Source organism: Falco peregrinus, chromosome 2 (assembly GCF_023634155.1).
Source record: "Falco peregrinus isolate bFalPer1 chromosome 2, bFalPer1.pri, whole genome shotgun sequence".
Lineage (NCBI taxonomy): Eukaryota > Metazoa > Chordata > Aves > Falconiformes > Falconidae > Falco > Falco peregrinus.
In genome coordinates this window covers 55,104,604-55,119,904 of record NC_073722.1, presented here as the reverse complement: position 1 = coordinate 55,119,904, position 15,301 = coordinate 55,104,604, and the positions used below count along the sequence as shown (strand labels likewise).

The 15,301-nt window shown below is 43.0% G+C and overlaps 1 protein-coding gene across 1 annotated transcript in view; it reads right to left on the bottom strand.

Moving 5' to 3' along the window:
- LIMCH1 (LIM and calponin homology domains 1) overlaps positions 1–15,301 on the bottom strand; it is a 181,746-nt gene that overhangs the window by 25,792 nt on the left and 140,653 nt on the right. Inside the window, exons 18-20 of the mRNA XM_055796716.1 lie at positions 12,722–12,876; positions 12,123–12,525; positions 8,097–8,318 (exon numbers count right to left, since the gene is read on the bottom strand). Coding sequence (XP_055652691.1) covers positions 8,097–8,318; positions 12,123–12,525; positions 12,722–12,876 — 780 coding nt within the window. The remainder of the gene's footprint in view (positions 1–8,096; positions 8,319–12,122; positions 12,526–12,721; positions 12,877–15,301) is intronic.

Genomic DNA, 15,301 nt, shown 5'->3' with positions numbered 1-15,301 from the left:
ACACAAGGAGCCCGTGGCTGCCAACAGCTGTGCCGCCACCTCACAGCAGGGCAGGCGCCAGATCGCAGCCATGAGTTTCTAGAAGTGGCAGCATGTCTCCTCTGGCGCCTGCTGGGGCTGGCTGCCTGCCACCCTCCCCACTGCCCGGCGCTTTCTGCTGCACCCTCACCTTCACCCACCCTCACCCCCTGCCCCAGGCAAGGCACGGGGACACGTCCCCCACCTGCCTGAAAGCGGTTCTCAAACTAGACGAGGCAGAAGGTGAAATACGCGCTCCAAAAAGGCAGCACGGATAGTCTGAGGACCTCCTCTCCCCCAGGTCCACCTGTGAGCAGGCCTATACCAAGAGAAGACGAAGCACAGAGCTCCCCCTCCACGCGTCACGTGCTCCCAGGAACGGTCACTGGAGATGAGGCACAGGCTGAAAAAAGGCCCCAGAGAAATGCTCCAAGGACTGCAAGTCCTGTGTCAGAGATTTGCCCCTTGCCATGCTGTTGTTCTTTGCTCCTGTATAACCCATCTTTCCCTTCCTCAGCCCATCTCGACACCAGCCTGTTCTGACTGGAAGACCCAGCAGAAGAACACTGCAACTAAAGGAAATGTTCCTTCAGCTTCAGTTCTGGCTCCTGACACAACAGCAGCCAGGGGAAAAGCTACTGGAAACCTTTTCCAGCCTTGCTCAATGCAGAAATAAGTGTTTTTTTCTCCATGAGGACAGCCAGGATAGTGTAACAGACTGCCCAGACAGGTTGTGCCATCTCCATCCTCAGAGTTTTTCCAAGACTCAACTGATCAAGCCCTCAGCAACCCAGTCTGACCTCATGCCTGATCCTGTTTGGAGCAGAAGACAGCTAGAAACCTGAATTATTCAGTCATTCTACAACCTACAAACCTCCCTGAACAAATGGCTATTATGGAGAGCTCAGGGTCTGCCCTAAACAAGGTAGATTTTAACTGGAAAAGCAAGAGGCACCTACACGACAACCCAACCTACTGCTCCAGAGCATAAGCCCTTCCAAAGAAATTGCTGCAAATTTCCATTATTAATGTTTATATTGCTATTATTTTTGGTAAAGCAATGGAATTCACCCTCCACTCTCAAAAAGCAACCGTCAAAACTGAATTATTTTTTTTTTTAAATCAGCTTTAATTTCAACCTCAGAGGCTTTAAAGCTATGAACAGTGATAAACTGAGGCCGATATAAAAAGTGTTGAACAGCATTACGTACACACAGGGAAGTCAAGTGCTGACGGCAGCTGGAGTTGGGGAAAGAGCACAGCCTTACTGGCCTCTCAGAGGGTTTTAAAAGCTTGGCGAATGCACAGACATGATGCACTTGTATCACCTCTGGGTCTAGAGTTACCTCAGGAACCTAAACACAGTGCTGCATCATGTAGCTATCCTGCACAATCTACCTATAACCTATATCCAGGAGGTTGAACCAGGTATAGACATAGATGTTATTTATAGAAATTCTTTTAAAGAGGAGTTAAAAAAAAAAAAAAAAAAAAAAAAAAGCTACTGCTTGCTGCAGGAAAATTGCATTTTGCAATGGCATGCATTGGCATGCAGAAATTCTGTTCCTGTTCACAAGACTTGACTCTTCCCCCTCTGCTGAGCAATTAAATGCTAGCAACACAGAGCTAAAAATATAAAACTGATTAGTAAGTAATTTATAAAAAAATTAAGTCAGCTTCACTAGGGAACTCTGTCATTCCCACCATATCTAATTCTATTTATAAGACCAAGTAATGTAATATTATCTGGTATTTTATCCACAGGTATATACACTTAAGAAAATTCTTGTACTGATACTGCTGATAAAATGTCTTCTCTACCACAGACTACCATCATTCACGTTTCATAAATATTTTGTAATCGAATGATGATCTTATTACTGAACATGCAAAAAGGCATACAAACATTTCATTGTGCCTAAGAGGATCGTATTCTGACATGGACACTGAAAAAACGAACAACGTGGCCAGTGATGTTTCTGAGGCATTTCAGAGGAGCTCTCATGCTTTGGGATGAAGAACCCACACAGCCTCTCGACACCACCCCACTGCAGCCACACGCATTTGTGTGGGCCGAGGCATCATTCTGCAGGATCACAGAGCCACTCCATATGCTGGCTCTGCTGCAGGTGCCTGCAAGGGAAGGTCACACAACACCTGCTTGTCCACCACCACAGGCAATGAAGCCTGCGAGGAAAGTAGGAAACACCTTGCTGCATAGGGGCTGTGGTTATCTCTGCCCCCAGAACAAGGCTGGTCCCATTAAATCCTGAAAACTGAAGAATGCTTCTGCTTGGACTGGTGTTTTTATTACCCCATGCATCTAGCTACTCAGGAGTTAAAGTCAGCTTCTCCATTTAGGATTTAGAAGCCTTAGTCCACGATGGAAAGTTAAATATTGATTGCAGTTGCAGTTACGAGCACATCAGTAACAGAGGACAAAGCAACACCTCAGTTCTGCCAACCAGGTATCCATTTAACAAAGACACAGGCACAGCTGACTAGACAGTGTTATCAAACACCTATTAGGCAGGAAAATTAGTTCAGTTTGTGTCAGACAGGATTTTTATCCCATGAACTAGGGTATCAGTCCAAGTATTTCTTTAATGAAGACCATGCAAGTCAGAAACAGCCACACTATCGCTGTGGCAGAACTTTACACCCTTATAAAACCCTAAAAACACGTAACTAGGAACCCCTAAAACACCGAACATCACAACTACTACAAGAATTCAAACTCCAAAGGAGGTTACAGTAGAACTTTATTAACCCTTATTGTAAATTAAATCAAAACATAGGTCAGTTAACACTACTTGTACACAAAATCACATGAAATACTGTTATTTTCTATGAAAACACGACAAAACAAGCTCTCTGGAACCAGAAAGAATGCAGAGATACCAGGAAGAATCATTTAGAGCTACAGTTTTAAATGCTGTAAAATCACTCAGGACTGAAATTGGTTGCAGTATCAACAGCCACATGTAGAAATTGCCTGACACATCTTTCAAACTTCTGTGACTGAAGTTCTATACATATCATTGACTTCAAAAATTTTATACAATGATCTCCTCATCAAATCTAGCATTTTCTGTTGCTGTGAGCAGTAACAGTGGCATGACCTTGGGCTGCCACAGCTAAGTGCCTTGCATGCTAAGCCAGCATAGTACTACAGCCAGAACACTGCTCTGACACATTATCTGCCTCACCTGGCAGTGTATAATGCTATGCTCAGGCCAGCTATTAGAAACAAAGATCAGAGTGGATCAGTAATTGACAAAGAAGCCTTGAAAGTGTTGCAAGAAACAATGTTAAGTATTCCTGCTTGCTATTTTTCTGCAGTTACTGCTCAACTCAGATGTAAAATAAGCTCCTGCCTCTTACAGACACTGAAAAGGTTTCTGGAGGACAGGAGACATGGACGCCAAGTTCGTAACCAAATCCTGAGCACAGTTCCCTTCTAGCTGCTTTGAACCTTTGCTGCTCTTACTTCTCATCCTAGAGCATTTTCCCTTCACGTAGTCCAGCCCTTCACACATCTTCCCATGTGTGGTTCAAGGCAAAGCTGTCAATCGGGAACAGACGTACTTACTCTACAAGTGTTTCTTGTAATGAATCAAAGAACAAAGACTTGTCCTACCAGATATGTACAAATCAGGATTTCAGCCCTGCTCTCCTGTAGTTTGGCCAACAATCCTCAACCACAAGAAAGCTTGTACTTTAATCTCAGTTCAATCAGTGGATTTTTGAAGATGAAGGAGAGTGTTACTTGGATATAGAAAACAAGTTTATTTTGTGCCAAGCATGCAGTGAGTAGAAATAGACAAGTTTAAGCTAGCTAGTGAAAAATTAAAAGAAAGCCAAAATCTCTCTCCACCATCACCACCTTGCCCTGATCTTTTTAAAGTTGCTGTCTATATTTATTTTTTTCTTGGTTGATCACAGCAAAGCTATAATTAGAGCTATAACAAGCCAATAATTTTTAAATGCTCATACAAAGATTGGTTAAAATACAGTGATGTCACTCACTGACAAATTAATCCCCCTACACTACAATCTGCACAAATATTTTTTTAAAATAAAACATTTACTTTGCCAACTTCTGATTCAAAGAGCTAGAGGATACAACTTCTCAGCATTTTCAATGTGCACTGCTGTTCTGTGTAATGGAAAGAAAACACAACCTAATGGCTGACAGGTAGAACCAGGGTGAGCAGACGATTCTCACATTATTGCTGGCATTGCCGCTGACTGATCAGTCAGTCCTTGGACCTTTGTCCCAGTTTTTCCAGCTGCAGTAAGAGAGGTGTGCTTTACCTACTGCCTCTCTTAGCAGCACATAGCTCCACAAACACCGGGTAGGATATTTTCGTCTTGCTCATAGGTTAAATTTATCCTTTCTAGCCTGAAATCATAGGCAAAATTTCACATGCTATCATGCTATTTTGAATAAAGTTAACTCTCTTGTAAAATCCCCCCCCCCAATCTAAGTACTTTACCTATACACTACAGACACAAGTATAGTTTCTTGATAATATTTTTCTTTACCAGCCTCCCTACCTGCTGCAGCTTTTTGCATCTCATTTCATAGTAGATTTAGGCAGGAGTTACATACGTTTTCCAATCAGTCTCTGACTGCCAATCATTATTTGATTCACATATAGATGAGGTTCTTCTCTGTTAAAAAGACAACTGACACTGAGGTCTCACCCATACAAAATGATCCCTGCACTCCTCTAGCTCCCCAAAACCCTCAATCGTATTAGCGTTTTAAGTGGTGCAACCTGACTAAACCGTTTTCCAAACTGCAGGCCAAAAGAGCTGTTGAAGTACAGTTGCACAGACTCTTCCCGTATTACAGACAATGCCTGAGACCAACTGGACAGATTTAGAGCAGAGCTACAGAGCTTCAAAGGGAAGCCTGCCAGGCAGAGAGAAGACAGGGCTAGTTCATTTGACAACTGAACTGAAACAGCAGGGGAGCAGCCCTAAGAGGGACGGAGGAGGAGCAAGGGGCATGCAAAGAACAGGGGGAGAATCAGAAGGGGAGGACAGGAGGGCCAAAGGTAATGTATATATGAAAAGGAATATATATTTCACAAACGAGACTCGGCAGAAAATGAACGAATAAAATACAAAAACGAAACAAATCTCTCAGCAACTCCAGGGGAAAAAACCCTAGAAACAGCATCTCCTAACAGACAGAGGAACTAGTGCCTGTGAATCTTACTCAGACCCTGGGAAGGACATAGCTAACAAAAGCTGCATCAATAAAGTAAATAAAGGCAGTGAAAGCAAGTTTAGAAAAGCCTTTGAAAACATGCTCATTTGTAAGTTTTCTCAAGGCAAAAGAAACGTAGTTGTTTCTTCCACTCCAGACAGCTCTGCTTCTTCATCTCAGCTGCTTTGCTATGCCTGTTTCTGTTGTCTTCTCCTCTTCTCCTAAAAATTCAGTAGGGTTAAGCATCAGACAAAAACTATAGCCCTGTTTTCTCCTTGTGGGAGGTGTTACAGCGGCAGCTTCAGAAGGTTTTCTTACTTCCAAGAACGTGTGGCTTGGAAGCCCCACCCTGCTGGGGCAAAAAGCAACCCCCTTCTTCTCCTCTGGAGGGCTCACAGTGACAACTAAGATATTCATCATCCTACCCAGCAAGAGGCTATGTTTTATGGCGAGCGGGACAAGCCCAGGAGGCTCTCTTCCTTCCTAATTTGAATTTCCAGCCTTCCTAGGAGGGGTTATGCCTTCAGAGAAGAGTTTAGCATTTCAGACTCTGCAGATGCAGGCTTGCGTTAGCTGTCCAGAAACTGAAGTAAAATAGGTACAGGGAGAAGCCTGAGTGAAGCGAGTCCAGCGTAGCTGTGCAGTTCTTGCAGGCCCCCTGATAGCATCCATACCGAACTGCCTATAGCAGTGCTGGTCTGTGCCCCAGCTCACACAGTGAAGAAGCCAAGCACCAGCACCATGCCCCGTCTCTGTAACCTGGCATCTAAGCCCTTCCCATCAATGCACCAGGGCATTTCTGCATGCTCAATAGCTAAATTACTGCCAATGCCTTACACTAAGGCCTGGGGACGTGGAAAATTAAAACGAAGCAGCTGGGTAAAGAGAAGCAAACATCTAGGAGGAACAGACCCTGTAATCTTATCTTAGGCTGGCAAATTCCCTTCTAGCCACAGGCAGCTCTCCTTCTCTTCCCCCCTTCATCACGCTCAGTGCATTCTACTTGTTTCCCCATGTAAGATCGCCCTCAAAGCAGTCTGCTCTCCTTGCTCTGCCCTTGACATGCTTGACACATACCTTTGCTTGAAGCTGAAGCGCCGGGAGTAATTATGATGATTTGCATTACCCAGTCACATTATTGATGAAATCATGAAGCTAGCAATATAAAACTCTTAGTTAGAGCAAAGAAACTCTGTCAATAGCACCACTGGAGTGCACATGCATTCTCTCTAGATGGCTTCATCACTTAAGCGCACTCAAGCTTACAAACCAGGAGGTATTCTGCAAATGTCAGTCACCAGGAACGTGAGAATTCAAACTCTTCTGCTTCCTTTGCCAATATCACCATGAGGGCTAAGACACTGGAAGCAGAAAGCGGCCACAGAAAAATCTGTGTTCAGCTGGCCACATCATCCTCAGAGCTGTAGAAAGGAAAGGATGAGAGGGCATCAAACAGGTACAAACACCCCCAACCCCTAACAGTGGCTTCTATTTCTGAATTTCCTCTCAACTCTTCTACAGCTATACTGGTCTGGAAATTGTAAAAAAGGAGACAGTAACATGTTCAATTGGCTACTTTTCTGATTGCCATTGTGCTTCTAATCCTAATCTTACAGCAAACTGAGGCTTTTCTCTATCCTCCAAACATTCCCATTACTAGCTCTCCCATATCAGACAACACGCTTAACTAGCTTTTCCCTTACAGCCAATTCATTCTGACAAGAGCAGCCTCTGCTCTGCCATCCCTGCCTTCCTCCCTGCAAATCATTCACTTTGGACTCTGTACCAGCTCCCTCTGACACGATCAAGTCCATGCTCACAGTACATCCCAGCTCCCATGCTTGCTGCAGGCTCCAAGGCTTGGTTGTCCATGGCCAGAGACTGGCAGAAGCAGGGGGGTAAGTCGCAAGCCCTTTGGCATGAATGAACCACCACTCCCCAGGGCAGATCCCTGCCTGCTCCCTGTTACCCATCTGGCCAATGCTTGGATGAAATCTGAGAAGAAAGCAAAAAATTATCATACTCCAGCTCTCACCACATCTCCGATTCTCTTTGTTGTTACACAGAAAGTAACAGCAAGAATTCCCTCTCCTGCCACTTGTTTGCAACCCTTTTACATGCTTTTATTTGCAGTCTGGTCCTTGTTTCTTGTGTTGTTTTTACTATCTACTTTTATTACAGTTTTGTAGCATCTAGATTCCTGCTGCGATACGCTCTAGTTTTATTCCTGCATTTTTCTCTGGGTAAGAGGGGGAGTGAAAGATGAAAAGGTAAAATTAATTTTTTTCTTTGATAAGGCAGTTAAGAAGCACATTGGTCCCTCTGAGCATTTCAATAGCTTATCCCCTTTTCTAATACTTCTGAGAGAGGAATGAAAGCTGAATGCTCAAAACTGCCAGCACATCCACATGCTCTTCTTTGAAAATTGAAAACTGAGACTAATTATAATGGCTCGCAGAGTCCAATTATGTTGGTGATCTAATCAGCTAACATCAGGAGAAGCACTGAATAAATCTGCACAATAGCTGGGGGACAGAGTCCATTTCTCCCTTTCTCCCTGGCCCAGCACATTTAATGCATGCTTATCAGCTGCATGACATCTGAAAAAAAAAAAAAAAAAAAAAAAAAAAGGCACCGACTGCAAAAAGTTTTTTGAATCTTTCCCTCCCATTTCTCTACCCACATCCCAAAAAAGAAGCCTTTAATTTACAAAGGATTTTTTTTTTCCGGGTCTGGGCACACCCTCTTGAAATAAAGCAAACATAAGCACTTGGATTTCATTAGTTTGTGATTAAATATGTTATGAGACAGAAAATTGGCAGAGAAAGTAAGGCTGGTTTGTTCGTGTTGGTCTTACTGTTGGCTCTTTGTGCACACTCTGAGTGGCAGGCCTCTGTAAACTGAGCTCAACACTTGTGGGGTCCTTCTTCAACTCTACCGGGGGCCTGTCCCCTCTGGCTACTTCATCAAATTTCAGAGATCTGCTTGGCGAAGGAGTAAATATTACTGTTGTACACTCTTTATCCTTCTCTTCCACGCCGTTGAAATTTTCTCCATTGATGCTGACTTTTCCATCTACCTGCGAATACAGTTAAATAAATATGCTGAGACAATTAGCATTCAGAGGAATTTAGGAAATTAGGATTTCAACATGATACTACAATTGTTGACACAGTCTGTGCCGTAAGTGAAGGTCAGAGCCAAGCACACATTTCATTCAACAAGCCAAGAGAGAAGAAAACCCTATTCCAGGTGGGTCATAAACAAAATACAGACAGGCAGTAATAGCGATTTTTCTGGATTCCCCGAGTTCCCAGATTTCATTCTCCCAGTAACATACAGGCACCTTCTGCATGCATCACAGATCAATGGAGTTTAAAAGAACAAAAAAGATTTATGTCAAATTTAGATTAAAACTGTTGGGTTTTGCATTGCTTCATGCAGGAGGCAAGCAGGTTCCCCAGGACTAATTATGCTGATGAACTGCTACGCACCCTGACTAACGCACCACAGTATTAGTAGACCATGCTTCCTGAAGCACTGTCATGTGAACTTTGAAGGGTCAGGAGCAGCTGAGTTCATTCACTTGTTTCTTTACTGTTTTTAACAGGGAAGCAAGGAACCAACAAATAAAACTGGGCATTCCTCCTTCTTGATGAGGCGATAAAACAGATAGCTGCTTTCCCAGAAAATGATTTTATGCGGTCTCCACGAAAAGGAGAGTGCAGAAACAGTTTAACTACTTTGTTCTCAGGGTCAAGCTAGCTCCTTGGTGGGCACATATTCCCACTTAGAAACCCTTAAGCAAGGATGAAAACACAAAATCAGCTCTAGCTTCTTCCTCTGCACTGATACAGCTTCCTCTTGGGACTTTAATACTTTGTAATTATGTTCTGAATGGAGGTGGCATGTAAAGACTTCAGTTTGGAGGGCTGTTTGTAGAAGCCATGGTATACATGAAAAAAGTCTGGCTACAAAGAACTCAGAAGCCATTCACCGTAAGAGGGCCCAGCTGGAGAGAGACCAGGAGAGGACTAGGTATCAGTAACACCATATTGCTCCTGCCTAGCTACAGCACAGATATTTATAGGCTTGTCAGCAGAGGTGAGTTTTAAATAGATTTGAAGGAGAGCTTTGTTACTCTGTGCAGAGATCCTTACTTGCAAAATGGTCATCATGGAGACAACACAAAGGTGAGGGAGTAAATATGGACAGTCTTCTCTGCTAATCATTGGACTTTGGGGGTATAATTGGCATAGGTCAGTGATTTCTTAGAGAAGCTATCTGGGATATATATTGTGAGTAGTCATTTCAGGTTTCTCCACAGGTACGGGATACTCAAAAAACACACGTGAAAACAAGTGCAGAGGTAAGACACACCATGGGACCTTCTCGCTTATTTTACTGTTATTGAAAACTGATGCAGCAAGTTTACCCTATCAAACTGAAACACAGTTTAAGACGACGAAGTTCTTCCCACCTCATCCTCCTTGCCCCACTCTTTATTTCATCATTTAATTATCTTCAGTACTTTACTTTTAGGTAAACAGCTTGGGTACCTCAAGAGAGGCATTCCAGCTTAGTATATGCCACCAGTGCTAAGCTGAAGGCAAACTCCTCCCATTGACTTCTTGTATACATGCATCCAGAGGTCTGTTCTCTATCTGAGGGTGATTAACTAAGGGGCCATCTCCAAGCTGCTGGGCATCCTCAGCTCTGACAGACGTGCGTGCGTGCGGGGAGGTGAAGGCAGTTAGCACCTCGTGCAATCAGCTCCCTGGGTCTGCAAGGGTTTTCACCCCTTCTTACATATCTTATAGATCAACAGGTTCCTTCTCTTTCCTCACTGATGTTATCCACTCAACACAGTAGCACTCCTAGGGTTTATTTCCAAATGCAAGTGTGGGCAGACACCGAGCCCCAAGTCTTCTGGGATTGTGTGCTGGATTACCTACTAGAGAGGCAGGTCTTGAAAGATTTCAGAAATAAAAGAGTCAGGAAAACATTTGCAGGCTGCACCATCCATTTTAGTGTCTCTGTTTAGACTAAGACATTTCTCTATTTATATTAAGGAGGAAAACCAAATGTTTGAATGATCAGGATAGATGTCCTGGCTGTAGAGTTAAACAAACCTACTCCTTTCCTTCTGATCTGGAGCAAGTCAACATATTGTCACCTGATCTGGAGCAAGTCAACATATTGTCACCAGAGCTGAGAATCATTGACAGACTGGTGTTTCAAGGGAAAATAATGCTACAGCTACATGTGCTAGGGAATGATTCCTACTGAGACAAACCACATTCTTCCACATCAAGTGAACAAGATCTAGACAGACTTCTAGTGGTGGGTGGTGGAGGGTAGAAGTGTCCGTGGGTTAGTTTCTCCCCACATATGTGAACTATATATGCATTAACGTGAGGGTGATACACACATACATCTTGGTTCTCTGAGGAAAAAAGTGGCATGGATCAGAAAAGACGATTCACTGATGTCTAAAATGTAAACTCTAGGTGAATACCAGCTGAAGTATAGGAGAAATAGAAATTACCAGTTTCACATTTCAACTAGGAAACATGGGGGGGTCCACAGGAGCTGGGACAGACTTCAAGGACCTAGACATCACAACAAGCTTTTTCACCATCTATACAAAGCTGACTTATTTTTAAAAAAGTAAACAACCTGAATATACATGGTAGCAATGCTACTGGGACATCAGCAGGCTGCAGGGACCCTGCATGTCACTAGCGAAGTATCAGATAGCAATGGCAGACACAAGAGGACTCAAAACTCTACAGGCTGGGGACACCCACGCCAGTAGGCTTTGCACTGCTTAGAAGGCTACAATGAGACTTGGGGAAGCTCCAGTCTTACTACAGGCACTGTGAGAAGCAGATTTCTTCAAACCTGACTTATTTGGCCTGTTCTCTCTAACACGCCCAACTTCATTGCCTTCATCATTGGTTCAGTATCTTATTCCCCTTCCCCACATCCACCCAGGCCAAAGATACACTCCTCAGGTTTCATATCCCAGCTTCTATCTCTTCTTCTATCCCCTTCCTCCACAAAACTCATAGCCGGCTCCCTATTCCAGGCAGCTCTGCTTTTGTCAGAGCTCTCTTACTTCTTTTACTCCCATGATCTTTGCACAGTTTTTGCAATCCAGTGCAGTCACTCGCCCTCTCTCACCAACAGTCCCCAGTTACATGGCTGCCCCAGTACCAACTGGCTCCCTTAAACCTGCATGGACAGCCTGCATCCCCTCTTTAAGCCGGTGAAGCAGCTTTCCACATTCATCCCTGGTGAGAAGCATGTTTAGGACAGAGAGTATCATTGGGCAAGCTGGGTCTTGACTCTGAGGGAGTAGGGGCTCTCCACACTAATACACACACGCTGCAGTGTCACAAAGGCTTATGACTTGGCCGAAGGGGACATGCTTGTCTGGGCATGGGGAAAATCAGATCCCTGACACAAAAGCCAGTTCAGGTCTTGCTCTGGAAGTCAGGGCCTCCACACTCCCTGCCCCTTCCCTTTTGTTTAAAAACAAAAAAACCATGACAACATGCTCTTTCCTAACCTCCTTCTAAGAAAAAGCCTTGCTTCTTTCTTAGAGATCCCCCTTTCCCTGTCTTTTCCCAAACAAATTTAGCCTGAGAAAAAATGACCAGCAAAAATATTCCATCCTAAACAGGTCAAGTTTCTAAGAAGGTTGGTAACCAAGAAGAGACCACTGGACTGGGCAGCACAGAGCACGAAGCTGAGTTTTATAACATCAGAATGCAGCAACCATTTTCTACTTAATTGCATTAAACACATTTACATTCAGACGATTTAGTCAGGATCTCTTTGCCTCCTGTTTGACTTTGGGGAGTGCAACGTATCCTACCTTAAAGTTCTTTAAAACTTCCTGTGTATTTTTGGGTTGTGAGTAAGGCTTGGGTGTCAGCATAGGCACAGCCTTGGAGACAACACTTTTGCTGGGAGATGTGCGGCCCGTTGAACCACTGGGCTCCAATTCAGCAGTAGGAACAATGGTTGCTTCAATAGTGGCAGTGAATTTTGGAGCAGGCAGTGACTGTTGCCTTAAATATCTCAGAGGATTTGGGTCCTTCAGTGGGGAATTTGGCTCCACTGAATGGCTTCTTTCCAGAATTTTTGGCATCTGCAAACGCTCAAGGACAGCTTCACTGATAGTGAATCTTTCGATGTACTGCTGGAGGATGCTCTCAGCCTCCTCCTGTGACTTTGCATTCTTGTATGCCTCATGAAGCTCCCGCTCTCTTCTCTCTCTGCACAGGAGACAACACAAGAGAGACCATCGCATTAAAATTAATGCCAGAAATCACTCCTATTTCCTCTGCTCCATCAATATCCTTCCCTCTCCCTCACCCCAGGCCTGCAGGCATGGCTGTCCACAGTTACCTATCACCTATGGACCACATAGCATTTTCAGACATGCCACTGCACTTCAGTAAAAGAACGTACTTCTCTTCCACAATTTCTCGGTAGGTTTTGATGCTTTTTCTACGCTCATTTGTTCCGTCTCCAGACAATAACCTTTCCATTTTCTTTCTCTCAGCTTCTTTTTTTATTAAATCCTGTGAAGCGCTCCTTCGACGACTCTTCCACCGAGCCAGGTCCTGTGAGAGAAGGAAGGCACCTGAATGCAGAGCTGCAAATAGCTAAAAACTGGCCAGAGAAACCAATGAACACAGCCAGCCGCTTTGCAAAGCCTGTTCCTGGCTGTGGACTGGGGTCCCATCACCTGCTGGCAGCAATGTTTATTTTAAAGAGAAAAGAAGATTATACCATAAAATGAAGACTGATTTTTCTCCTAACAGCAGGACCCAGTAAGGATTTCATAGCTCCGCTGGTGTATTGTCTTTTTAGCTTTGTCATGCTAAGTGTAGAAACATGCTAGGTAATAATACCAGGAAATTTGGTCTAAAAGGACAAGTCAGGGCACTCACTTTTACTTGTGCCAACATTAGGGACAAAACCTGATTCCCCAGGAAGACGAAGTAGCAAAATTATGTTTGGTGAAGAATTTCAATAATCAGATGTATGGGAGGCAGGAGTTCATTGGAGTAAGGGACGCTGTTTCACCATGAACTACAGCTGCACTGACAGTATGTCTTGGAGACTTGATAGTCCCATACTTTGTCCATGCTATCAGTCAACTGCAGGCAAGCATGGCTGACCCATGCACAGAAAAATCCAGTGCAGCATCCAAACTTAAATTCTTCCTCATGGGCGCCATCCAATATTTTGGACCCAGATCTGAGCAACATAGGTTAGGGACTAAAGTGGCTCACACCTGGCTGGTAAAGAGATGTGACAGAGCAAAAAGCCTGTGGTTTGTATCCAGCTATATAGATATGTCCTTGTTGAAGTAATAATCTTACTGTTTTTGGAATCTGCCTGCCTAAAATTGTCCAGAAGATCGACTGATTCCAGTTCTTTACTTTTCTTGCAAAACCAGCCTGACACTAAACCAGAGAGTCACAGGAGATGCCTGTTATGGGCACCTATGTCTTGTATCCTGCTTGGGTTATGAATTCACAAGTCCTGGGGGGTACAGAGACAAGACCTTTTTTACAGTAAAAGTATTATAGTAAGTAAGTTTCCTAAGCTGTAAAATTTCTTTGCAGCTAACTAGTAATGGGAAAAAAATTTTACATGTAAAAAGTAACCTCTGCAGAACTTCTGCAAAGAAAAATAACTTCCCAGGAAACTGTAAGTGCACACTTATCATTAACTTTACAACATCAGGAGATTGGTATACAGATTATTTTTCATGCACTCTAACAAATTCTTTTTTTAATAAAAACCAGACATTCTGTACACATACTCAAGTCAAAAGCTTTTTCATTAATTACATGGTTTTCCAAATATTTTAATTGCATTTTTATTGGTAAACAGCAGAAGGTACTGCAAGCATAACTTATTTTATTAAAACCAGGAACAAACCTTGTCACTTTTAATTTAGCTTAAACCCACAAATTATTGACGTTACACTCAAGGGAATGCTCATTGAAGTATTTCTTCACATGACCTACATATATCAGCCTATAATCCCCTTCTTGAAACATAGGCCTTTCATTTTCCTCAGTTACTAATTATTCTCACTGAAGTACCAAAGCATTTCTTTATTCAGCTACTCGCACTATTTCCTATTGTTTGGAAATCAGTTTTTCATTAGCAAATTTTGTAACATAAGCCCTCCTCCTCTTTTTGTGATTAAAAACCAGACATGTTTATCTTTTCCAGCTCTGATGCTTTAGAATAACAATAACAAAAAAAGCGCCATGAAACTGTTAATTGTTGGCAAATTTACAGCACAGGCATATAAAAAATATCAGACCATGAATGCGGTGTTGTCTCCACAAAGCCCTCTGAATGCCAAGGACATTCCAGTTAAGGGCATTTTTAGTGCCTCTTCAGAACTTTTAGTTCAGTGCAGAAGGTGCTGAGGGCCTGGAAAACTTACGCACTTTAGCTCAGAGGATTTTCCATTCAACAGCAAAGAGTTTTCAAACCTCTTCAATGCCTTTGGACTCATTCTTATCTCTGCTGGGAAATTATGGCTTCCCACACATACAGACCGCTCCGCTGAAGTCCTTCGTTTTTCTACTATGAAAACTTATTTCTTAGTTGTATATACTGTTCTTTTTTGGACTTTTCTACCAAAAACCTCTCCGAGATGTTTCACAGTAGCTGTCCTTATAATGGGAAATTACTGTACTAGCTTCTTGAAAAGATGTGTTTTGTTTGGGGTATTTTAATAAAAAAAAAAAATGTCCCAAATTCCTCATTTAAAATCAGTCTTTCGGAATAAACAGGATTGATACTAAAACCCCTGATACTAACTTACCTGCAAACCATGCTTTTCTGTCCTTGCTAATTTGCTGAAGATAATGCCAAATGCCAGGACAGCTTAAAAAAACACATAGAGGAAAGTGGGTTTGGAAAGGCCTTGTAACCCAAGCAGGGTGTAGCTAACTTGAAGGGTAATTTGCTTGGACAAGATGAAATATGTTCTGTCACTCTGTCACCGTTTCTGGA